Raw genomic sequence first — 27,103 nt, 5'->3', positions numbered from 1 at the left:
TCCACAACATAAGATGGACCTTGATCTTAGTAATTCATCAATTTTAGCCTTCGACTTTGCATAGTTGGGTCAGCAAGGTCACCAAAAATGTGGTAGTTGAAGTGTTACCGTTAGTACAACCAAATGTCCATAGGATTTGCTTGCTCAAATAATTCCTAGCATGTTTTTTGCATGCATGCAAGTTATCCATGTTCTAGGATCTACGAAGAGAATGTATCTATTATGAGAGTGCCTAACAAAACCAATCACTCATTGAAGGATGGATTCATGGTGCCCACATCCCCTTAAAAAATGGCACTTCTCACTAAACATTGAACAAAGACAAATGCAAAATTCACATGAGTACACATTGTATACATTGCAAATTTGACTTAGGTTCAATTCAATAAGGAAGAGAGCTTCATTCATTGTTGTACCGTCTATGCAATGCAATAATGGAGGTGCCACTGTACTCAACACACCTTCTTGATTGCTCTACATTCAACATCCTCACTTGGACCAAATTCAACAAGAAAGAAAAATTCATTCATTGGTTCACCCTTTACATAATGTGGTAGAAGTAAGTGCCACTGCATGTGACATATCTTGCTGATTGCTCCACATTCAACACCCTTCAACTCGTCTCCCTCCCATGCACACACTTATACTACCCTCACACTTGGCATCTTTTTATACAAACACTCTTACACACTTTGCTCATTACCAACACTTCCCACCTCCATCCTCTCTACCAATAACAAGTACTACCTCTCACAATGATACACATTGCAACAGCTTCCTACCCCATACTACGTCATGTATTGCTTTGAACAGAAGCACTTTTTAGCCTAAACACTCTCCATCCATCAAGCTCAACATGTTTCCCCACTAGGAGTATTTCCTTAGTGAGCTCTAAATGACACCCAAACCACTACCAAGAGATGTTGCCAAAGCTCTTGTATTTTATGAAGCTCAAGTCCCACTAAAGGGGAGTGTAAAAAATGATGAGCTTGCAAATTTATTGATGAAAAGGACCTAATAAGTGTGCGTATTTCCTCTTGTCTCACAAATCGACTACAACTACTGTGTGAAAGGAAGGGAAGCTATAGTGGGTCATTATATTGATGAATAAGAAAATGCAAGAATTAGTCTAGGCAATGAAGTGGATAATTAGAAGATCAAGAAAATAAAAATGCAAGGAGAGTGGTAGATGAAGTTCAAGAAAGTAATCATGTAAAGCTAATAAAAGCGAGCTAATTTATGCCCAAATGTGGATTTGAGCTCCACATTTTATTGTTGGACGGAAGTCTTGCCCATCTAAACTTGGATGAGCGCCTAAATTCGTGGGTCGAATCATGTGGCGTCTTGTGTATCTATTTTAGGTTGCCAACCTGCCGAAGTGTAATCGACGATTTTTAAAAGGAAGTTCTTGAAGAAGATCTCCATAAATAGAAATTTACAACCCCACAACTCACTTAATTTTTTTTAAAGTACAAGTGGAAACCACAAAAGAGTTTCAATTAATTTTTTTAAAAGTAGTGGAAACCACAAAAGAGTTTCAATTGTCCACTACCTCTACATTAGAAATAAAATAAAATAAAGACAACTTCCTTAGGCAATACAAACATCTAAATGGATGTGTCACTTGCACAGGAGCTCCACTGCACCTTGGAATCCCATTCCATCTCCTCCAACCAGTGCATGAATCAGACGTAGGCGACACAGACGAGCAATGTGATGAAGATCGAGCAACGATCCTCCGATTCAGGTTTCTCCTCATGGGCAGGGGGCGGACAGGCGGGAGGTGGGGACATGGGAGGAGCTCTAGTGCAGAGTGGAATCCTCATTCGATCTCCTTAAATCATCATCATCATCATCATGAGTATACCAATAACACCAAGGTGACATAAGTGATGAGGAAAAGCTATAGAAAATAATAAGAAAAATAAGATTGGGAGAACTATGGAGATACAAAGTTCAAACGTTTAAATTGAAAAGCTTCAGTGTTCTTTTTTTCTGTTTCACTCTTCCACCGCCATGTCGTCTCGCATGCACTTCATCACCTTCCTCTCTTCCCTTGCTCCCTTCCATCCCAACTCTCTGCTCTGTAAACCACCACATCCTCTCCCCAACTTCTTCCGGCACTTCCTCGGCTCCCGCTCCATGAGTAACCTTCCCGATAGCACCGTTTATGGAGGTCCCAAACCTCAGTCCCCTTCCAGACGGATCACTCTCCGTCATCTCGCATCCAAATTTCTCAAAAAGGAGCCAATCACGATGGTTACCGCTTACGATTATCCGTCGGCGGTCCATGTCGACGAAGCTGGCATCGACATCTGCTTGGTAGGCGACTCAGTGGGTGAGTCCCTGTAGTACAGAGAGAGAGATCCGATCCGATGTTAGAGAACATTGCGGCAAGCGCTTATAGTCTCGCTTGATCACATAATGTGGCGGTCTTAATAATAATTATAACTTAGGAAGAAAGTGTCAAAATGGAAATTAGGCAGATAAAGCTCAAGAACTACAATGTGGAAGGAAATTTATATAGCTTCAAAGGCAGTATGTAGGCCAGTAAAACTAGGCGACGAATGATCAGGGACGAGAGGCCAGTCTGAATCCTGAAGACTTTACAGGGACATTGACAGCCATCTCCAGAACAGTGAAGTTTAGGATACAGAAGATGGAGGAGATGTTAGTTCAGGCGTGGTAAAAAATTGAGGATGAGAGCATAGAGTGTGGAAATTAAGGCTGGCGGTGTCGCACTTTTGTTTCGAGTCCATTCTGGTGTAGAACAATATTGGAACTCAGTCTCGCTAAGGGTGGTGGGCAATGGAGTTACAACGTTCCATTGTAAATTCAAACTTTCAAAATCCTGATGCAATGTTTCAATTCAGATAAGACCACCCTTGGAGGACAGGGACTGATGTTGACAAACGGGCGCGCGGTCTTTGAGGTCAGAACTTTTGAGCTGACAAAATGGACACCCCCGTTATAGCCCCATACATAGAGCAATAACGTGTCCTAGTAATTCACGTAGAAGCAGAATGGATTGACTTTACTGATTCCTATTACCTGTGGGCATGGTCAAGGCAGACAGCATCTCAAGAATTGCCAGAAATAGATCATGAGTAACCAGATCGAACGGAAGAGTCGTCGAAAAGGAACGCAGCCTCGAGGCTGCTGGCCAGTTCCTTGGTTTTGCAGAATAATCATCTGAACATCAAGATCATCGCCAAATCCTCCAGGCCTTTTGCCCTCTTTTGTTCTCAGTCGAGAAGAACAGGAAATTTATTGAACACTGAATCTGCACGTTGCAGTCAACGCTTTGCCATGATTACACTTAATGGAGAAGTTTATTTACAAAGTGCCTTTCTAGTGGAGTTAAATACTTTTCCATTGTATAATAAAGCCACTGTGTACAGTCAGGTCTCTAGGAGAAACCGAGTGTTCCTAGTCTTGCATCTTCTGTTTTACTTGCAGGAAACCTGCAGGTTATTAAAACCATTAGAATCACCAAATCCTGTTGCTAATTTGCTGTATTCCAGTATTAACATCCAAGAGCGTCTAAACAGTAACCATTCAAGCAGACGCATGAATGATTCTGTATTGCTCAGAATTACAAACATTTTCAAGACGCATAGCAAAATGGTGCTCGCTAGTTATATAAATGGTGCTAAAGGAGTTCAATATGTGATGAATGCAAAACAATAAAATAAAGTTAAATTAAGTAAGATACTCTGTCGTGACATGCTCGGATATAATCATAGAAAAATTATGGAGAGAATGATAAAAAAAGCTGAAAATAACGGTAATGCAAAAGATCCCATCAATTAAGGGGCTTGCTCACAAATGACAAGGCACATGCTGTTCATACCATGCTAATTTACATTTGAATTACAAGTATGCATGCTGTTATTGTATGGGATACTTTCTTTAGTCTTATGTCTTTTGCTTTATGTCTCCTTCAAAATCGAGCTTCATAAGTTGTGGTTGGCCGATTGTAAAAACCAGATGATTGCAGTTTTGTAGTATTATGGCAACTTGACAGCTGGATGTAGTAATTTCAGATTCGGTGATCTTGAATTTGTTAATATTGATTTTCCTCTACTATCTCTTGTAGGGATGGTTGTGCATGGACACGACACTACTTTACCTGTGACCATGGATGATATGCTTTTGCATTGTCGTGCTGTGGCACGAGGGGCAAAACGGCCTCTTCTTGTGGGTGACCTCCCATTTGGAAGCTATGAACAAAGTTCTTCACAGGTGTGTTTTCTTGACTAGACCATCCACTAAATTTGCAAAAATGTGTCTCCTATATAAGGCCCCAGTGCATAATGCCTTATGAGTTGTCTGCTTTATAGTTGCTGACAGGCCACATGTGGACAGACAATTAGTTCCAGGATTTAGTAATTGTAAGTTGTAGGGATTTTGTTGATATATCAAAAGACAGGTGACAGATGTTGTTAGAAGGCATATTTTGGGTATATAGGACAACGTGGTATCTTTTGGACGCTGTTTAGGGATTGAAATGATGGCAGTTTCTTGCAAGAAGTGAACTTCAATGTGTTCTGAACACATAATGATGGTGAAATGCTTAGAGATAAAAAACCTCGAGGGGCTTGCTTTTGTGAAGATCTTTTGTTTGCATAAGCTTTCAGTTTGCTTTACAGATAATAGCTACATTTTAGAGCATGCTAGCTAGTTTATTTAGTGTCCACTGTTACATCCCAAGCTAACCCTACATGGGTTGCAACTAAGATGTGTTATTCACTAATGTTTAACACGAGACTAGTTAACCCTCTGAAGGCTAAGGACCGTTGGTCTAACCCTATATGAGCAAGGCTCAAGTTGAGGCCGGATGTATCTAGGATCCGTAATGATCTTGGATATGAGCATAGTATAACTCAGGTTTGGCAACAATCTGAGTCTTGAGGTTTGGGCTGGAGCTATCATTGGATGAGGTATATATCCATCAAGGAAGGCTTCTCCTAGGAAAGCATGGCTAATCTTGGACAAGTGCGGCTATTGTGCGACTTGAGGCTTGGGGGTGGTTCTAAATTGTTAGGTGTAACTTCTCTCTCTATGGATTGTTCATGGCACAATGTTGGTGGAATCCTTGCTTTACAGTTTCCATGTTGTGCTTTATTCTGCAGGCTATGATGTGTACTGGACGCATTTCTACTAAAGATTGTCACTCCAAAACATTGTTATCAAAGGAAGCCTTGAGTAATTTTTGAATCACATACTTTTCAGCCTCTAGAAAATTTATTTTTTTGGGGCCTCCTACTAGTACAAAATTCTGAAAGTTAACTTTGAAAAACAATCTAGATAGATGATAGATCGTGATTCAATTTTGTTTTTTAGCAACGTAGCTGTGGAAAAGCTGTGGTTTGAGTGCATAGGGAACCTGAATGTTGGTTCTTCTCACGGACTTGTGTGGGTTTGAAGACGAATAAAAGGCACAGCTTCTGAGGACAATTCCTCATGGTGGACAATTCTGTGAAAGAGATGACAAAAAGAGAAATCATTCTATTCGCAACAATATCTAGTTGCAGATTAAAGAATAGCTGCAATGTTGAAGGAAAATAAAGAAAGTTTCTCTATAGTAGCAACTCCAAAAAAGTTGGATGAAACTCTTGGAGAGGAAATCACCACACCTCATCTAGGGCCTTGCTCTTTGGAAGATCTTTTTCGATACCTTGCCTACCAAATGTCTTGATACTGTGCTCTGCATGTTCCAACCTCTTCCCTACCTTTTACGTTCGACTAAAGGAAAGAAATAAAGAAGCGTGAAAAATCGAAAAGGCAAGGATCATGAAGGACTTCAAACATAACTCTTGACCCATGGTTAGAAAATACTTGCATCGGCTATTTTATGAGGCTTTCTATAAAGGCTTACCCATAGCCTAGAGCAACAACACCATAGTCCCATACTACAAAGCAAGAAACCCTATATGCATTGGCAATTATCAGATCATCATGGTAGGCTGTCTAATGGTAAAAGTTAAATGAACTAGCACTCAAATATGTCTGAGCAATCTGAGTGGGGTAGTATGTGTGCAAAGGGTTAGATAGAGTTTAACGGAATCACTTTTGCCCTATACTACATTCTCACTCTTAGAGCTCTCATTGAGGAGGCGAGGCATTGGAAGTAGAAGGTTTATTGCTGCTTTGTCGACTTTCACAAGGCGTTTGACTCAGTCCTTGACTCAGTCCCATGGCAGAGTTTCTACTGCACAAGGCATGCTAGACGAGAATCACGAGATGAGTAGCACCATTAGTGTAAGGTAGGGTGTAGGGTTGCCCTTTGTCCCCTATGAGTTGGAGTGCTTTGTGGACACTCTGCGTATACGAGGTTCATCACTAGAAGAGACGATTGTTCCCATGTTGCTTTATGTTGATAACATATTCTTGATCTCAGATATAGGAGTAGGCCTACATGGTCACTTGGCAGCTCTACAGGCATTTTGTGGGAGGCGCGAATCGGAGGACCATGTCAGCAAGACCAAGATTATAGTGTTCAACACTAACTTTGGCATCAGTCAGTCACTTTCACAGGAGCATAGCCACCAGCCAATTGAAGCTACGTGGATGCTTGCTTATGAATAGCATAGCTAAGTGATTGCTATCAACCTTTTGGCTACATTTTTTGAATTTTTTTGGGTAAAATTAGGGTCACGTATGTTTCAGCCCTAGGGGCTGAACCATACTCCAATCATACTTCCATACTCGTATGACGTATGCGTATGGTAACGTATGGAAAAAACTATGATTAAATAGTTTTCATTTGTGTTAATTATGGTGAAAGAGTTCTTTTAATGGTCAAAGAATTGACTACGGTTAAAGATACTTGACTCTGGTCAAGTAAGTCTGATTTCGGTCGGGGAGACTTGGTTTATTACCAAGAGGGTTAACTACGGTTAATCGGAGACCACAGAGCTGACTACGGTCAAAGGGTGTTGACTTCAGTCAACGAGACTTGGCATGTGGCAAGAGGGTTAACTTTAGTTAACCAAGTTGTGCCAACTTCGGTTGGAGAGACTTGGCCATAATTAAGGCGCCTCGACCATTGGTCAAAGACCCCTTAATTATGATCAAGAGGATTGACTCCGGTCAACTCCGGTCAACCAGAGAATATATTTATATATTTGTTATGTGTGTACATGTGTTCAGTGGGGACGCCCACCGTGACTAGGATTAGTCCACAGTTTATTATTTGCATGCAAAGCGCTAACAATATGGGTGCCATGGTGGTGCGCTTTAATTAATTTTTGCAGGTACTAAGAAGGGTTGATTTCTCAAGCGCTAAGGAGCTTAGCAAGCGACCAGAAGATGTTCGTGTGACCAAGGGACATCGAAGATCCTAGAGATTGCCCTTTGTGGCGTGTACTAAATTTTAGTTAGTTATTTTGACACTTGGCATGTTGCCAAATTATTGAGCCATGAGCTCTTTGTAAAGAGAATGCACGTTTGAAATTTTGTAACGCAGCTCTACGCTGAACTATTGTATTCATTCGTCTCTCAAGCAATAAAATCCTTCGGGGGGGTCCAGCTCGACTGTTGTTCTGGGCCCTAGTATTGTGTAGAGAGAGAGAGAGAGAGAGAGAGAGAGAGAGTATAAAGAAATAGAGATGAAGCTGTTCATAAGATTGCAAAGAGCACGAGGATTGCATCAGTAGGTGAAGGAACATGGTGGAAAGAGGGAGAGAGCTTGTAGCTTGATACTTAATTGATTTGACACTAGACAAGTACAGCTCTTATATAAGAGCACACACACACATATGAACACCTATGCATATGGGATAACTCCCAATATGACACGTGGCATCCATAGGACTCACTAGACTATAAAACACCCCCTAGACACCTAGTACACTCATTTTTGAGTCACTTTGGCTTCATATTTCAACACCCCCCCCATGAAGGCAAGGTGAGGGACTACTAGAATGGAACCAAGAACAAAACATGACAATGACGGTCATCAAAACTATGCATGCCGATCTAGAACTAGACATGGTTCCCACACAATCTCAGAGGCAAGTAAGCATGGCTCAGAGGCGAGTGAGCATAACATAAAAGTACTTAGAATGGCTCAGAGGCTCATCATGCATGGATGCATTTTCAACTCAGAGGTCTAGGAGACTAATGCACCAACATCTTGGAACTCTCAAGCCAGGCTTAATAAACAAATAGACCTATCAATGCCAATACATGGCTCCCACAGTACATCCCCCCTTGACTCCAGGGACTATTTAGAAACATGGAGTCACACACCATAAAAGAAATACATCATTTTAGGAGGACAATCCAAGGCAGAGGACCTTAATTAATTCTGCAAACATTCATTTTAGAGGGACTACTCAAGGCAGAGAACCTTTAACTCAAACATATATAAAAATATAAAAGATTTCATTCATTTTATGCATAGCAAGGGCAGAGAACCCAGGAGCCCGAAGTAGCTACCGCACAAGAGTGTGCACATCCTGATGCAAAGAGGTATGTCGGTCAAGAATTAGGCAAGAATGCCCTTGAATGATGTATCGATGAAGACCATAGGAGCAGCTACCAAGGGAGATCACGTCATGACTCTCAATGTGCCGATCGGAGAGTCACCAAATGCGCAAAAGAGGCTCAAAAAAATGAGTGAAAGTGCTCAAGGGAGTTGCCCAGCTGAAGATGCAAATTGTGTGTGAAGATCCACACTTTTCGAAAATGCAAATGTGTGCAATGCATGCAGAATTTTAATGCCGATTGGCCCTCCAATGGGGAAGAGCGCCCTCGTGAGAGTACTTGTTTCTTTTTCGACCTACATGCAAGGTGGGAGAGAGATGACGGATGAATGCAATGTGGTAGAAAGAATGCTACGTGAGATTCACAATGAAAGGGTGATACCCTTTCATTAATGTCCCTTGAGATCACTCAAGTTCCATCTTCCCATTTACACCTACCCTTAGCCTATGACCCATGCACCTACCATTCAATGCACTCTAATGCACCCTTTCCCTTTCCTATTGCCCCTAGGACCTAGACACGTGTGTGCACATCTTTATTACTAATCATTGGCCAATGTTACATAGTTTTGGCGGTACTATTTACACCGCTTGATCGATCATAAATACAAACATATAACCGCACCATCAAATTGGCGCCTAACAATAATAAAGTTCTAATGACTATTAATTAACTAAATAATCATTTCTCTTGTCATGACACTCCCTCCTACTTGAATGAGCAGAAGTCCTCTTCTGGATTATTGCTTGTCTCTTCCTCTTATGTGCACTTTCTCTTGTTACTTCTGCCATTGCATCACCTCTTTGTAATTTGCGAGCATCTGTGGAAAATCTGTAAAGAACTCTTCTTCCATCCATTGTGCATCACTAGCTGGCTGGTTTTTAAACTTCAGTAAATACATATATCTCTTCTTTCCACGAGTACTCTTCTCTTTATGGTACACGATATGAAATATGTTCTTCATACGCCAGTGGGCTGGTAACTTCAGCTCATACGCTCTGGATCCTTCTTCTGGATATAAAGCTGCTGAAAGCTGAAATGGACCATAAAACTTCGGTGCTAGCTTGACATGTTTGGTACTTCCTCTCACTGACTTGATTCTTCTTTTATCAATCTTCAATAAAACCCAATCATCCTCCTTGTAATAAACTTCTTTTCTTTTTTTATTGGCTGCCTTGGATTGTTGAACCTGGGCCTTCTTAATATGTTCTTTTACCTGCTCAATAACCTGTGACATATTCTCAGCAAACTGGTCAGCAGCAAAAATTCGCTCCCCCAAGTGTGTTATTGGAGTGGGTAAACATTGCCCATAGATGATTTCAAATGGGGCTTTCTTGGTGGAAGTATGTACAGTGTTATTATAAGCAAACTCTAACATGGGTAAGAACTCTGGCCACCTTCTAGGTTGGTCATGGACATAAGCTCGAAGTAAAGTAATTATGGTTTGATTGGCATTCTCACTTTGTCCATCTCTTGTAGTAAATTTCAGTTTGGTTCCGAGATTCTCTAATAGAGCTGTCCAAAAGTTGCTAATGAAACGGCCATCATTATCGGATACAATGGATTTTGGTAACCCATGTAACCTGAAGATTTCCCTAATGAATAACCTTGCTGTTTCAGGAGCAAACAACTCTTTTTTACAGGGAATAAAATGAGCTTGTTTACTCAGCCTATCTATAACAGTGAAAATCTGCTCAAACTGACCAACCTTGGGGAAACCAGACACAAAATCCATTGTAATGTGTTCCCACCTTTCCGAAGGAATAGGCAAAGGCTGCAAAAGACCAGCAGTCTTACTTGTGTCAGATTTAATGCGTTGACATACGTCACATTGTTGAACAAAGGTCGAAACTTCTTTGCGAAGTTTAGGCCAATGGAAGTATCTCTCAATATTATCAATGGTCCCTCTAATGCCTCTATGTCTAGAATATGGACTCGCATGTAACTCACTCATGACTAGATACCGAAATGTTTTGGGTACACATATGGCACGTCCCAAAAATAATTATCCATCCACGATGGAATAAGCTTCTAAATCCCCAACCTCATTACGTTGAATCTTCCCATAAATGTCAGCGAAGTCCTCATCTAAAGGATAAGCTTCAACCATTGCTCCTAATGATTTCTCCTTAATCACAGAAACGTGATTAACTTGGGGCCGTCTACTCAAAGCATCAGCTACTAAATTCTCCTTTCATGGCTGATATTCGATATTTGGTTGCCCAAAGGATTGAATATATTCAGCCCATTTGATTTGTCTTGAAGAGACAATGGGTTGAGAGAACAAGTGCTTGATACTTTGATGGTCAGTCTTAATCTTGAAAGCAGAACCATATAAATAATGCTTCCATAACTTTAGAGCATGAATGACTGCCAATAACTCCTTCTCATACGTGATATATTTCAATTCAGCCCCTTGAAGTTTTCTACTCTCATAAGCAATGGGATGCCCTCCTTGCATCAACACTGCCCCAATCGAGGTACCACTTGCATCCGTACATACAACAAAGAACTCTTTGTCCATGTCCGGAAGTGTTAACACTGGTGCAGTCACTAATGTTCTCTTAAGCTCCTCAAAAGCTACTTGGTGAACCTCTCTTCATTCATACAAGGAATGCTTCTTCAACAAATCTGTTAGTGGGGAAGCAAGGCGTGCAAAATTCTTAATGAATCTGCGATAATAACTACACATCCCTAGGAAGGATCTCAGCTCATGTATGTTTTTGGGTATTGGCCATTCAATTATGGCCTTGACCTTTTTAGGGTCAACCCGAATTCCCTCGGCAGTCACAATGTGTCCCAAATACTCTATTTCTGTCTTGAAAAACTCACTCTTCTTGGTATTTGGAACAATTGATCCTTCCTTAGGAGCTCCATCACCTTAGCAAGGTGATCCTTATGCTCTTCCTCATTCTGGCTGAACACTTAAATGTCATAAAAAAAGACTATGACAAATTTTCCCAAGTAGGGTCGCAAAACCCTTCTCATCAGCATACTAAAAGTGGCTGGAGCATTAGTTAGGCCAAAAGGCATGACCAAAAACTCATAATGTCCAGTGAGAGTGTGAAAAGCAGTCTTATGTTCATGCCCAGCTTTCATACGAAGTTGATGATAACCAGATTTCAAATCCAATTTGCTAAAAACTTTAGCACCTTTAAGCATATCCAATAAATCATCCACTCTTGGAATCGGATACCGGTTCTTAATCGTAAGTTTATTCAAAGCACGGTAATCTATACACATACGATATGATTCATCCTTCTTCTTAACCAATAATACAGGTGCTCCAAATGGAGAACTGCTTGGTCGAATCAGGCCTTTTTGCAACAGATCTTCAATTTGTTTTTCTACCTCCTCCATTTCTATCCTGTGTTCATCCTATATGGGGCTCTACATGGAGGAGAAGCTCCTGGCTCTAAGTCTATGGCATGATCATCTTCTCTCTCCATGGGCAATTCGAATGAGTCATCTCTTGAAAATCGATCCTCATAAGCTCTAAGGAACTCATTTCTCTTCCGATCTTCTTTTGAGATATGAAGATCTCGTGAATCCCGTATATACACAAGATTACAATCTACCCCTCTTTTTACCAATCTTTTCGCTTGGGTAGGAGTAATCAATGGAATTGTATACACGTCCTGATCCCCTACAATCCTTATGTTTTCATCCTTATGTACAAAGCAACAATGATGAGTATGAGGATGAATAGCAGGGTTAAAATCATACCGCCATGGTTTACCTAGTATCATGTCAACGCCTTGTAAAGGGGCTACTAGAAAATCCCTTCGATCTCTATATTTTTGTATACGAAAAGGAATATTTCGTACTATGGATGTGTCTTCTTCATTGTGTCCCCTAAAAGCTCCTGAAAGCGACATGTTTTTTATAGGTTCTGGTTTAAGATGGAGTAATTTTGCCAATCTATCACTTACTAAGTCATAATTACATCCATCATCTAGGAGAACCACTATTCTCTGTCCATTCACGAATCCATACACCTTAAAAAGATCATGAGGCCCAAAGGTATTGGCTGAATGGACAGCATTCACTATTGGCTCAATAGTCACAGTAGATTTCGAGGGTGACAAGGTAGAAGCCTCACCCTCCTGCTTGGATGCCTTGGCTTTCTCTTTTATTGAATTCGTCTTTGCAATCTTAGCCAAGAGAACGGGACACTTATGCCATACGTGCCCTGGCTTATGTTTCTTACAACCGAAACATTTTCCTTCCTTAATCAACTTCCTCTTCTCTTCTTCCAGGACGTGATTGGCTGTTCACATTTCTTACAAGAGCTTTACCCTTCCCTTTATTATTCTTAAACCGGTTTGGTTTCCTAAAAGTGCGTATATTATTGGTCTTAGATGATGACCCATACTCCTTATTGAAGGGTTTACGAGGATTCAATTTTCTCTCGGCTATTTCAGCCAGCTTAGTGAGGTCCTTAAGCGTGGTCGGGTTAAACATTTCAACCTCGTACCTTACTTTTGGGCTTAAAGCTGCTAAATACTTCTTTCTCCTATCTTCCTCACTCTTTTCGGATACTCTAGAGAGAGTTTCCAAAATCTGGCTGTAAAATCTGCATTACTCTCATTATCGAACTGCCTAAAACTCTCCCAACGAAAGGGTAGGTTCTCTTCATGCCTCGGTGGCATGAATAGCCCATTCATGAATAGGCTCTTTTCCTGTTTGTGACAAGGACCACCACATTAGAGCATTCTTCTGCAGATGCAATGTGGCAAGAGCAAGCTTCTCTTGCTCGGTCTTGTCTTGATGGGCAAAGTATAGCTCAAAATGACGAATCCAATTGAGGATTTTGTCAGCCTCCCTTGCCCCATCATATTTGGGAAACTCAATTCTCTCTCGCGGTTGGAATTTGGACCTCTTAGAAGGGTTACTCAACTCTTCATTCCCGAAGTTTAAAGTCCTCTTAGTCCCTAATCTTGTCATAATGGACTGCTCAATCATATTGCTAAGCTGGAAAACCAGCTTATCAACAGGAGTCTCCTCTCTTCCTCTTGCACTTGGATTAGAATCCATGTGTATTGGGTTTTGAGTTGAAGGCGTGAACTCATCACCTTGTTCTTAGCTGGTCTCATTTCTTCTTTCATTACGAAAGGAGAACTCCCTATCAGGAGGTTCTTGAAGGAGAGACTGCTGTAAATCTATTTGTGGGTTATCATACTCAAGATGTGTATAACTCTCACCTAATCCATCCTCTTCAAGAGGGGGTGAAGGTGTTCTTTCTCTCTCTCCTTGGGGTAATGGAGGAAAAGGAATAAGTTCATTGTTATATGTCCCTTCCCCTTCCATTCTTTCCTTTTAGTAATACAAGAGAGAAAATGTCTTGCTGTAATTTCAAAAAAGAAGGTTTATTTTACAGCAAACTTCAAGTGTTGTAGAGGTGGTGGTACTTATCCGACTCCCGCTTCGTTTGTGTTGAGAAGACACTTAAAATCACCTCCTTTCCCTTCTCCTTCAAGCTTTTCTTCTTGTATTTCTGCTGTAAACTGGTACGCTCCGTTTGGGCTACTTGTTTTGAGCGGATTGGAGCTCTAGATACCGTTATAGGGGTTACTTGATGGGTGGATCACTCCCTTAAAATCTTATTCCGATCCGACTTCCGGTTAGGTAGAACGGGAATCCCATTTTCTCACGGTTTAAGGGTACATTCACATTGGGGGGGGGGGGGGGGGGGGAAGAGAACACCCCGTTCGCCGTTGAAGGCCAAAATTTTTCAAAAAAATCCCTTGTCTCAGAACCTCGAGATCGGTCAGTCGTGATCCTTTTCCGCCAACCTCTCTTGCGACTTCCGTCGTTCGCAACGGTCGCCCTCTTCTCGTCCCGCTCGTGGATCGTCGCTGCTTTGATACCAAATGTGAAGATCCACACTTTTCGAAAATGCAAATGTGTGCAATGCATGCATAATTTGAATGCCGATTGGCCCTCCAATGGGGAAGAGCGCCCTCGTGAGAGTACTTGTTTCTTTTTCGACCTACATGCAAGGTGGGAGAGAGATGACGGATGAATGCAATGTGGTAGAAAGAATGCTACGTGAGATTCACAATGAAAGGGTGATACCCTTTCATTAATGTCCCTGGAGATCACTCAAGTTCCATCTTCCCATTTACACCTACCCTTAGCCTATGACCCATGCACCTACCATTCAATGCACTCTAATGCACCCTTTTCCTTTCCTATTGCCCCTAGGACCTAGACACGTGTGTGCACATCTTTATTACTAATCATTGGCCAATGTTACATAGTTTTGGCGGTACTATTTACACCGCTTGATCGATCATAAATACAAACACATAACCGCACCATCAAATTGGCGCCTAACAATAATAAAGTTCTAATGACTATTAATTAACTAAATAATCATTTCTCTTGTCATGACATTGTGGGCAGCTCAAATAAGATTCGTGAGCACCAACAAATCGGGGGCACCCGCGAATCGGGAGCAAAGTGAGGGCAGCTCAGCTCAGTGGCTCATGCGCATTTGGAGAGGCAATGAGTAGCAGAGATGGTGCACTAATCGAAGCAGTCACCGAAGTGTACCGAGATCAGAGAAATGATATTTGAATGTTCGGGATAGTCAAACACCGCAATATCACAATGTCAGAGATGATGAGGTGTGAAAAGAGTATTCCTTGCTGTCGAAAGCCTCAAGTCAATGTACTAAAGTGTCGATATAGTTGAAATGACTTGTGGGTAAGCTCAGGAAGCTCAAATCACTGGTGGAGGTCACGGGAGTCCAAATCTGAGCAAAAAATGTCAAAAAGTAGCCTAAAACTGCTCGGAATCGCCTTCTAACAAGTTGTACGGACTCCTGGCATTGTCGCGCATCCGCCTGTAGAGGTCCGTATGGACCAAAAAAGCAAAAAAAAAAAACCCTTAAAATGGTACGAGACATGGTCATTTATGTTTGGGCAGTGCTAAAATGTTAAAAAACGTCAAAATTGGACCTTAAAAGGTCAAAAAACAGCTGCTAGACTGCTCCAAAACAAGTTTTTGGTGACCAACTGACGAGGAATGTCTGCCAATGGTGAGGGAGAACCATGAATTGATGTGGGAGTGAGCTGAACTCACAAACGAGGACTAGGAGCAATCACTAGGACACCGGAGTACTTGATGGAGAGAAACCATGGCGAGTCTAAGAGAAGGGAGGCTTTACCTTAGAGGAGAGGGGAGCTTCCATTTGTGGGCTTCTCTCATCCTTTAGATAGAGCAAGAAGAAGGGGAAGGTAGGAAGGGAGGCTCTAATACCACATGAAGGAACATGGTGGAAAGAGGGGGAGAGAGAGGGTAGGCTAGGGAGAGAGGAAGTGATACTCAAAAGGAGACATAATGAAATGGAAATGAAATGACTAGAGCAATGAACAAAAATGAGAGTACTCACATGTAGACCAAAGAGCTTGTAGCTTGATACTTGATTGATTTGACACTAGACAAGTACAGCTCTTATATAAGAGCGCACACACACATATGAACACCTATGCATATGGGATAACTCCCAATATGACACGTGGCATCCATAGGACTCACTAGACTATAAAACACCCCCTAGACACCTAGTACACTCATTTTTGACTCACTTTGGCTTCATATTCCAACAGTAGGAAGGTTGCAAAAAGCAGGAAGATTGCACTGTTCTCAAGAAGAGATTGATGATGCCGTAGCACGTGAAAGTATAGCAATGCAGGAAGAAAGATTAGTACCTCGTTGGCTGCTCCGCACTCTTGAGGACAGCAACTAATATTGTTGCAACAAACTCAGGAAGCTCCTAAGAAGCACATTGGTATGGCCTTCTTTTCTCTGAAATCTATCAAGAGAGAAGAAAGCGAGGACTCTAGAGTACGTACACTCCGGTGGGGAGCTCACTTTGCCGTCATAGATTATCCAGACAATATCCGCCCGACCCTTGTTGAGATGTATCAATGAGGGAAGGCTTTCACATGGTGGTGAGAATTGAAGGCAAAGCCTTCTACTCCCAAGTCTTGGGCTGAGTTTTGTGAGGCATTCACAAAGGAATTTTTGCAAAATCCTGATGAGTATGATAATATTTAAAAGCTTCAAAATCTCTCAAAGTGTATGAAGTCTCTGGAGTCATATCTTCAGGACTTCATATTGTGAGTAGATGTGGCATTCGGATGGATCACACAAAGGTGAAATGCATCAAAGATTGGCCACACCACTAAGACCCGGTATTCAACATCATAGGTTGCTTGGCAATTCATTGAGCATGTCTTTAAGCATCATGATTTCCCTCAAGAAATTGTCAGTGACAGAGATGCAAAGTTTATGGGTCACTTTTGGGAAGAGTTATTTGCAGCAGTGGGTACTTTACTCACACCTAGCACTGCTTACCATCCTGAGACTGATGGACAGCGGAAAGGGTGAACAAATGGGTGGAGGAATATTTGAGGCATTTTTGTCATGATACTCAGAAGTCTTGGGATAAATGGTTGGCACTAGCTGAATTTTGCAACAACAGTACTAAGCATTCCATTGGCATGAGCCTGTTTGAGGCAATGTACGGATGCAAGGTCAGGATGCCTTCTTCAATTGCTGACATGGCTGTGAAAAATCAGCAAGCACAGAATGACTTGGAGAGGATGGATGCCCTTCTGCAGTTGGCAAAAAAGAATATGCAGGATGCCCAAGACGAGCAAAAGAAATATGTAGATGAACGCAGGAGATATTTGTCTTTCAAAGAGGGAGATAATGTGCATTTGCGTCTCCATAAGAACCGTTATGCCTCACTGAAAGGTAATACCAACACAAAGCTTGCTCATAGGTATTACGGTCCTTACAGGATCATCCGCAAGGTTGGAGAGGTAGCATATTAGTTGGAGCTACCCAATACCTCCAATATCCATGATGTTTTCCATGTGTCTTTGTTGAAACCACATGTGGGACAGCATGTCCATGTTCTTCCTGAGTTGCCACCTATGGATGAGGAGGGTCACATCCTCTATGTTCCGGAGCGCATCGTGGGTTTCAGAGACCATGTACTCCGAAACGAGGTCTACATAGAGTATCTTATCAAGTGGCGGGGACTTCCTAAGGATGAAAATTCATGGCAGCCAGAAAACATTGTCCATGATGGCCCCTATCTCCTACCGGGCTGATTAGTAGTTGCTGTTTGCTGCACTTTTTGGACAGCCATGCAAAATTTTGAGGGAAAATTCTATGGGAAGGGATGGCTGTAATGAAGGGGAAAAAGAGGCAATTTAGAGGACCTTTAAAGGCCTCTTAGGTAGGAAATGTGGAGGGACTATATAAGCCCCCATCCACCCCTATTTGTACACTTTTTGATGTGACATCTAATCTTATCTACTCCTAACCTCCTTCCTCCTACGTGCTGCCTACCCTCTCTCCCAATCTCTCTCTCTATCTCTCTTCCCCTCACCCCTTTTCTCTCTCTTCCTCTCCCCCTACCCCTTTCCCTCCTATCTTCCTCCCTCCTCCTTCCTCTCCCCTATCCTCTTCAACTTTTCTGCCATCTCTGGCCCTTCACCAATTGTGCCCCTGCCCCCTTCATTGCATGTTGGCAGTAAAGAGGAGCACTTGGGAGCAGTTCATCTTTGCGGTTAGCGGCAGAGATCCGATGAGAGAGGTGGAGTTCACCAGGATCCTAGGAAGCCTTCTCTTTTCTTTCGGACAGAGGAGACACGACGGTCTGTTGGAGCGCTTGGATAGGTTCTATGTTGGGGATTGGGCGTTGCATGCTGCTGCTTCTCACATCTTGAAATTTTCTTGATGGAACGCAACCGGCCTCTCTGTAGCCGTTGCTTCATCACATTACACCATCTTGCCTTGGTGATGATCCACAGCTAGAAATCAGGGCCATGGAGCTTCGATCGCTTAACAATTCCAAGGAGGAGGAGAAAGATGTAGGAGAGGTTGCACCGGAATTTTGGCAGGTACCACGATGTGAAACCACTCTCCGGTTGTGCTCCGCCTAGAGCAGCCTCGTAGAGAAACCCCTCAAAGGGGGCTTCTCATCCTAGACCTTCTCTAGAATGAGGAGGTGCAATAGGTAGTAGCAGAGATTTGGCAGTAGCTAGAGGATGGGCTCAGAGAGGGATGGGCCTCCTTGGTGGCTGAGGTGATCTAGAGGAGCAGCACAAATTACAGTCTCAGGCCGTTTAATAGAGACACGCTCTTCAGGAGTGGGAGAGAGACCTGTGACAAGAGCTAGCACCCATAGAGCGACTTAGAGAGCAGGGCCTAGGATCCCAGTTGCTTAGTGACCATTACGAGAATGCGAGGCTCAATCTCTAGGTCACAAAGCTCTGGCGTGGCAGTCAGGGCTGGATTTGATTGATCCCGAAGGGGGGAGACATGTCAAACATCTGCCAGTGGAGACCAATCACCCTTCTGGGCATCGCATACAAGATCTTAGCCAAGGTCTTGATCTTGCGGCTGCGTCCTCACCTCTTCGATATCATTTACGATACGTAGATCGGTTTTGTTCAGGAGTGCAGTATCCTAGACTACATCTTCACATTTTGTGAGGCGGTAGACTGGGACCGAGAGGAGTCTTAGCCTCTAGCTATCCTTCTCCTAGAGTGGTCCTTATTGGAGGGCACCATGCGTACCTTGGGCTTTTTAGACTGATGGATCCGGGGGATCTCAGCTTTCTATGCAGGGAGCAGGTGTTTATCAGTGGCTTCACGGGTGAGGCTCTCTCTCTCTCTTCCTTCTCTCTCTCTCTAGCCATAGGCCCCTAGCTGGAGCAGATGCAGGTGGACGGGTGCTGCCAGCGCTGCATGAGTGGTGTCCTCGGGACGATCTCTTACTACCTTTGGAGCTTCGTGAGCACCTAGAGATGTGGCTGGATTCCTTTTAGATCGTGGCCAAGTTGCAAAGTATTCATCGTGATTTCATTTGGTGGCTGTAACCCAGCCATGATCCGAAAGGAACCCAACCACATCTCTGGGCACATCGGCTGCAGAGTATTCATCGTTGCCTGGTTGACAGAGGGGGGGTATTCCTTCCACATCGACGGGGTCTCCCTAGCTTACAGAATACATAGTTAGAGCATTCGTTGGATTGAGCTGCATGAGGCAACCCTTCCATCTCAGTAGTGTCCTCTTGCTTCTTGTGAGGACGGTGTGTGGGAGACAGTGGCTAGTATCACGGCGTGGAACATATGTGTTGTGCATTGCAGCCTAGTTATGGGTACGCACCATGTTCCACCAGCGGCCACTCTTGTTGCTATCTGGCAAGATATCCACGCTACGTGGGAGCACGGCTCATTAGATTCTAGAGCGACTGCCGAGAGGCGGGAGCAGTTCTGCAAGGCATGGCTTGCAGGCACTTTATAATTTTCACGTCGCGAGAGATTTGCTGGTTGTATAGTCCCTGCCCTTGGTTGTTAGCCCCTATCCTTGAGATACCCTAGGCAATGAGTTGGGTTCTCGAGAAGCAAGCTGGGTTTCTCCTTTTGCCAAGCTTTTGTTTTTCCCTTGGTCGGCGCTTTCGAGATAGCTGACTTGTATGCTTGATTTTTCCAAGCATTAATAGAAAGTTCCTTTTTCCTGCTCTTTTTCAAAATCTTCTTGCAAAGAGTTTGATCTAAGGTTATGGTATGCACAAAAGAGATAGTGTTACCTTTGACCTTAGTCAAAGTGGCATTCTCTGACTTGTTCTTCAACTTGGGCATTGCATGCGCATGTGCCCCTTTTGTCCGCAAAGGAAGCAACGAACGTCCTTAACATACTAAAGGGTTTCTTAACTCGCTTTGTAGTCGCCTCAGCTGGAGTTTGTGTAGAACTCTGGGCTCGAGTCTGCGTAGCCCTTGCATGACGGAATCACCTATTCCAAAGTTCTTTGCTAAGAACCTATGGTAGGCTGAGATTTCTGTGAATGGATTTTTGTATATCTAACATCATCATCCAGGTTTATACTACGGTTGTTCTTCATCTGTAGCTTATGCTCTTTCGCCAAACCATTTATAAAGAATATACGTAATAGGTTTAAAGTATGAACATTTGGATTGCAGATCTCTAAACCATTATAATTTGCATGGCGTTTTTGCAGATCTCTAAACCATTATAATTTGCATGGCGTTTTTTCCATGTTTAGGTTGGTGAACTTGTCAAATTCATCTTTAGGTGAAGGAATTCTTCTTTGAAGTTCGAAGTCAGCCCATGTTGTCCTTTAACTCACGCCACCAAGTTAATGCTTTGCCTTTCAACATCCCTTGTGCAATTTGAATCTTAATTGCATCGGAAAAATGGAGTGAAGGAGAAGTGTACCTGCAATCAGTTCAGCCATGCATTAATGCACTCAAGAGTACGCTCCTCCTCACCTGCGGAGGTCTTAGGTGGTGCACAACAGGCTAGCGAAAGTCATGGAAGAGGGCATGATGGTTGCAGCAGGTGGTCACACCAACCAACAGAGGGAGGGAAACAATACAGGTTGTGACTGTCCTGGGCATATGAAAGGGAGCAAGGGGGGTGCCGAGGTGAGGGAAGGCATATGCAGGCAGGTGATGGCAGAGTTTATAGGCAGCAGCGGGTGAAACCACAGGGACCATCCGGTATGGGATTTAATGAGGAGGTCTTATTCTTGCTATATGGTTTCCACATCTTCATTAGGGATCACGTACATGTAGATTGAAAGGATAATAGGCATAACTTTCCTATCTCTTGGCCTATCAAATCACAGAAATGGAGGGTTGTGTACTTCAGCATGCATACAATTACAGTCATCTTCTGTTGTAATTTACTTTGTACCATATTTGCATTGGAGGATGCAAATGAGCTTTTTGGCATTATTGGAATTTCATTTGTTTTGTATTGCATTGGAGGATGCTTTGCACTTGGTTTTACTCCTACAGCATTGATGTCTTCCTTCTATGTATAGGGCAGGCTGTGGAAAGTGCAACACGGATGCTTAAGGAGGGTGGAATGGATGCAGTGAAGCTTGAAGGAGGATATGGTTCTCGTGTAGCTGCTGCTAAAGCAATTGTTGAGGCTGGCATTGCGGTAATGGGGCATGTTGGTCTAACTCCACAAGCAATAAGTGCATTGGGTGGATTTCGACCGCAAGGTCAAACTTCTTCTAGTGCCATCACGGTAATTTGTTGCCATATGCTTTTGTAATTCTCGAAATGGTATGGAGTGATTAAGATGAGTACTATTTTATGCTTTTGTTGCCATATGCTTTTGTAATTCTCCAAATGGTATGGAGTGATCGAGATGAGTACTTTTTTGTGTGGTATTTGGTGATTTTTCAGGTTGTTGAGAATGCATTGGCATTGCAAGAAGCTGGTTGTTTTAGTGTGGTTTTGGAGTGTATTCCACCTCCAGTGGCCGCTGCAATTACTTCTGCACTAACCATTCCGACAATTGGCATTGGGGCAGGACCCAACTGCAGTGGCCAGGTTCTTTCTTCCCCTATTAATCAACACTTCTATCATCCATGACAGAGAAACAAAACCTGAATTGAGTGCTATCATCTATTGTTGCATCTCTGAATACACACGTTGTTGAAGGGAGAAATTGGAATTTTTTTGGATGATGTCAAATTCTTTAAGAAACATTGATAATACCTTTGATGAAAGATGTTTGGTCTTTGGGTGCTCATGCGGACAGTGGGGATGCCATAGATGCTTGTGTGAGATGACCCCTACCTTGAGTCCGCTACCAAGATCATCTTCACCAAACGATAAGCTAGGAACCAAACCAATGAGTGCACAATCTGGAATTCACCACCCAACTATAGAGCCATTAGCTCACCCACAATTGCCGGAGGTCACAGGGAAGACAACTCTAGATCAGTAGATCTGGGTCTCAGATCATGGAAGCTCCATATATTGAGGATGCATCGACCTAGCTTGCCAGGACTGCCATGTCTCTAGCAGGATCCACTGCACTGTCCAAGTATTGATCAGTGTGTCCCAATACTGATCCTCCTATGCGACAATCCACAGCCATAGAATTTAGGATTACCCTTCCTAACCTAGTGACTCCACCCACTAGGGTCTCTCTTGACCCATAGGTGAGTCAGTAGCTGATTTGGCTTAACTAGAGGTGAACATCTTCAGAAATAGAGCAAATAAAGCTTTTCTTTGCGTCAGTAATCCTCTCCCAAGTTGAATCTTCATCAGGCCTATCTTTCCCCTTGATATAATACTCAGTGATGACTCTATTCTTGAGTATGGAACATAGATTAAATATTCCAACTTTATTAGATACTAAACTATCTTCATCTCCAGCCTTCCCTTTGAGTCTACTCACGTGAAAAAATGGATGAACATTGACATTGGAAGAGTTCTAACTCATATGCTGCATCATTATTTTTTCGGATGATATGGAAAGGGCTGTGATACCTGTGGGAAATTTTTGGATATTTTTCAGTTCTCAAAGTCTTAGAATGTTTTGGATTCTTAGGTATACCCACATGCTAACTTTCAGAATCCTAGGTATTTACTGATGATGACATCTTGAATGTTCCTAGCAACGAGACTATTGCTCACTATGCGTCAAAGAGCAAAAGGTGTACAATGCTTGCAACTCTCTTATATGGAGGGGGGAGGAGTAAAGCAAGCCATTAGAGAACAAGCACCGTGAAAGTGCATGTGCAGCAACATTTTCTTTCCCTCAAGATAATCAATAGGAACATTAAAAGATTTAATGTAAGACAGGAAATACGACATTGTTTTTATTGTGAATTTCAGATCCATAAATATGATACCTCCACTTCTTATTGATCAAATTTTATGGAGGACAACATCTAGGAGACCATTGCCAATGTCCATACGAAGGAAAGAAACAGGTACATGGTATTACTTTCATTACTCAATGCCATTTGGCACTGCTCATCAATTGCTAGAACATCTGGGTAGCACGGTGCAGCCTGATGATGAGCGGGGCAACAGATCTGACCTATTGCCACTCTTGCCAACATATTGCTAGACACTATATACACCTTGCCTGCAATCTAAGGGCAAGGTATGAGGACTCCGTTGGCTGTATACTCCATGGCACTGGTTGCTTGCATCAGCTACTGGTTTATCATAGGTACTGAGTTGAGACCCGGAGAAGCAGGCTGCAAGGTAGCTGGTTTGCTTTTCTTGTCAGTGTGTCACTGAAGCTGATTTTGTTTTTTTTCCAAGCATATAGTAGAAGGTTCTTTTTTTGGGGGGAAAGAATCTAACTATACCAATTCAGTCTTGTTTCTATTAGCATTATGTGCCTCTGCCAGGTACTTTATTGTATTCTGCACATTGGCAGTAGTTCACTACCACCTTTGCATGGTGTGTGTGTGTGGGGGGGGTTGGGGGGGGGGCGGGGGGGGCGGGGGGAAGGGAGGGGGATGCGTCAAGAGCATGTGGTGGATGCACTCTCTTCTCTCCTCTCTGTTGTTTATACAGTAGACTTATTTTAGTTCAGGTTTTCAGCTAGCTTCTGATGCATAAGAGAAATGAAACATGAGCGAAGGGAACATTTGTTTCAGAGCTACAATTTTAGAAGGAAGAGGACTAAATTTCCCTCTGCTTATGTCAAGCGCAAGCAGGATTTTGTCTAGCAAGGTACATGCTGTTTGGAGAGTAGATAGATCTACATGACAAGGCCTTCCCTATCGAGAAAGTTCCAAGACAGCCCAATTGTCAAGTTTAGTGAGCATGGGGGGACTTCGCAATGTTGCTGTTCAGGTCACCCTGGAGATGGTTTGAGCCGACAATCACCTTTCTCAGAATAGAAATGTTTAGATATTAGGGTTTCAGCTGTTTTTTCCATGTGGGCAAGACAATTCAGAAACATTCAGCTCATGTTTTCAAAGCATGAAAGATTCTGAGAGTCCAGGCAGCTCGAGACAGCTGGGTCAGCTTGTTTTGACAAAGTTTTACATGTTTTAGATCAGCATGATAGCCACATCGATTGTGGATCTTAGGAGAAGCTGGAATCATCAGTGTTAGCTAATTTTTTGGAACAGCAAGTCCTAATTCGTCAGCAAGAAATAGACGTAATTAGACCTTCAAAGGTATCCCTAGAGGCGAGAAACACTTAATTTCAATACTTCCTCCTTGCTTTGCCTTAATAGGCTGTACGTCTCAAAACCGCCAATGTCTGGAGACCTAAATGAAGGCCTTACCTTTGTCATTAATGCACAAAATCCAAAAACTCTTCTGAGCCAGATGAAAGTAAAGACAAGACTCAAGAAGAACTTGTACAGATGTAAGCAAAGATGTGAGCCAGGTAGCTCGACGAGACCTTTGCCTAGCTGGTGCCCTAGAAGGAAGGCCTGGTTCCCTCAATGGTTGCATTGGCGGACATTAAGTGGAAACACAAAAGTAAGCACCGTCTAAGCAGAGCAGGAGGTCCACATGTGAGAGACTTTGGAACAGGGCGAATGGGACTCCTGCGAGGAGTTCCAGGACCTGCTGTTAAGAAGTAGGCTGAAGCCTTGGTCTCTTTGATAGTGCATAGGCTAGGCATAGGCTGTGCCAGGCTGTATGTAGGCTGTGCAGAGCTGTGTACTTTGAAGTGCAGGCCTTAATATCGGCCGTGGGTAGCTTAGGAAGGAGGTGAGCTAGTGTGATGGCAACAGCAGACAATGGTGGAGAGACCATGGGCTACAGCAATGACAGCAATCGCCGTTGCAGAAATGCCTTGCATGCGTGAATCGTTGAGCTTGAACACCCTAGAGCCTGAGCATGGCTGCCATTGTAAAAGAGCATGGAGTCCTGCAAACCAATGCAAAGAGAAGACTCGATGACTTACATAAGCACATGTAGATAGAAGACTCTGCAACCTAGTTAAGTACATGTAAAGTGTGTCATGTTTGATTGACTATAAAATATGTCTAGATATGCAACACATTCGAAACATTTAAATTCAATGAAACACACTTGACGGCCTAAGGTCAGTACTGATAAAGCCCATCTTGTTTCATTGACCATGAAATGGTCTTAGACATGGAACATTTTTCAAATTCAATGAAATGCAGTTTTAAGGAAACAAAGCTCACTCATTTTCTGCATAGTTTCTCTGACATAAGTACAAAATTTTCTGTTATCCAGAAACGTTTTTTGAGGTGATGTGTAAAGGGGACAGCTTAGAGAGGGTTCCGAATCCTCTTCCGACACAACAGTAGACTAGGAGTTGGAGGAAAAGGGCGAATTTGCAAGAGTTTGAGAAGAAGGGATCACAGGACCCCAAAATCTGGTGGTACCTCATCGTCACCCATTCCAGGAAGCATTCTTCTCATCTCCAACAAATGATGAACGTGTAGGAAGCTCTAGCAGATCTGATGGTCATCGCATGTTGATCTTTTTAACCCATCATACAGGAGCAGTCAGAAAGATGATTGCAACGGGCAGGATACTGTTGTCTCTTTTTAGGATTTGCTCCTCACCAGTCATTCCAGGATCGTCAGAGGCAGGCACATGCAAAAAGAAAAGTATTTCTTCTTGATTGGTGCTACCTAGGCCTTAGTGAAGGTACAGCTCAGCATTTTACATCTGACTGTTAACAGCGCTTTCATGGAGGTTCTCTTCTCCCCCCTTTTTGACTAAAAATTGATTCAGTTCAGGATTTTAGTTGGCTCCAGTTTCCAAAAAGCTTCATACAAGTGTAAACACTGATAAGGCTCTGTTGAGCAACTTGAAAGTCAACTAATCTAAAGGATCCAGATGCTTTTTCAGATAATTACATATATACCATCTTTGAGATAAGATGTAAATGGAGAACATCCTTTTTGCTGCTCATCTTTTGTTCTTTATTTTATGGTGCCCGTATATGTCCACTTTAGCGCATATGTGACACCGATGAAGAGAAAGCTAACGAGCTTGACAGCTTCGTCTTTCTGTAAGGGCTCTAAACTGATTAGTTTCTGTCTTTCCTTTCCAGGTTTTGGTGTACCATGATCTACTTGGTATGATGCAGCATCCACATCACGCCAAAGTGAGTCAAATTGTCAAATACATGCAAAATTTTGGATTAGGCTTTCATCCAAAAGGAACATTCACAATCTCTACTTTTGTCTTCCAGGTGACACCCAAGTTTTGCAAACAATATGGACAGATTGGGAGTGCAATCAACAAAGCCTTACTTGAATACAAGGACGATGTCATTTCCCGATCTTTTCCATCTGTGTCCCATTCACCATACAGAATTGGTCAAAGTGAAATTGAGGTATTCTTGAGGGAGCTTGAGGGTAAAGGATTAACTCAGGCAGCAGAAACTGCTTCTGCAGTGGCCTCAGACTTTGAAAGCAAGCCAGCAGTAAAGGTGTAACCTATCTAAATGTCAGAGAAGCACAGGTGGGCCCTACACGATTAGAATAGGGTTAAAAAGGTCCTGGGGGAGATACTTGAATGTGGGGAAGGAGTGAGCCCAAACATAGGATTTTCTTTTCCCATAAGCCTCTTTACGAGAACTGTGTTGCAATAATGCTCATGCTGACGTGTGCTTTGGTTGCAAAGGTGGTCAGAGCTGGTCTCAATCCATTTCGCAGAAATCGAAGCATAAGAAGTTCATTTTTTCTGATAAAGTGGGGATGCCACTTCACCTCCAGAAAGTATTCGTTTATTTTTAAACTGCATGTGTTGAGTTGGGTGGAAAAGTCACTCAAGCATCTTGCGTAGTTGTAA

General features: G+C 42.7%; 1 protein-coding gene across 1 annotated transcript; it reads left to right on the top strand.

The window, feature by feature from the left end:
* Positions 1–1,969: 1,969 nt before the first annotated feature.
* Positions 1,970–27,103, top strand: LOC147880491 (3-methyl-2-oxobutanoate hydroxymethyltransferase 1, mitochondrial-like). The gene is made up of 6 exons (XM_087370891.1): positions 1,970–2,338; positions 4,100–4,245; positions 21,375–21,581; positions 21,743–21,889; positions 26,361–26,414; positions 26,502–27,103. The coding sequence occupies exons 1-6, from the start codon at positions 2,017–2,019 to the stop codon at positions 26,745–26,747; spliced, it is 1,122 nt and encodes a 373-aa protein (XP_087227017.1). The 5' UTR covers positions 1,970–2,016; the 3' UTR covers positions 26,748–27,103.

The sequence above is a fragment of the Dipteris shenzhenensis genome, chromosome 32 (assembly GCF_047967505.1).
Source record: "Dipteris shenzhenensis isolate YYH24624 ecotype China chromosome 32, Dip_SZ_1.0, whole genome shotgun sequence".
NCBI lineage: Eukaryota > Viridiplantae > Streptophyta > Polypodiopsida > Gleicheniales > Dipteridaceae > Dipteris > Dipteris shenzhenensis.
This window is presented reverse-complemented; position numbering and strand designations above follow the sequence as displayed.

What these genes read in the sequence shown, in the direction of transcription:
- LOC147880491 (XM_087370891.1), top strand. Translation starts at nt 2,017, where the DNA reads ATGTCGTCTCGCATGCACTTCATCACCTTCCTCTCTTCCCTTGCTCCC. An exon ending in CTTCTTCTAGTGCCATCACG is followed by an intron (nt 21,582 to 21,742) that starts GTAATTTGTTGC and finishes GTGATTTTTCAG; the next exon opens with GTTGTTGAGAATGCATTGGC. An exon ending in GACCCAACTGCAGTGGCCAG is followed by an intron (nt 21,890 to 26,360) that starts GTTCTTTCTTCC and finishes TTTCCTTTCCAG; the next exon opens with GTTTTGGTGTACCATGATCT.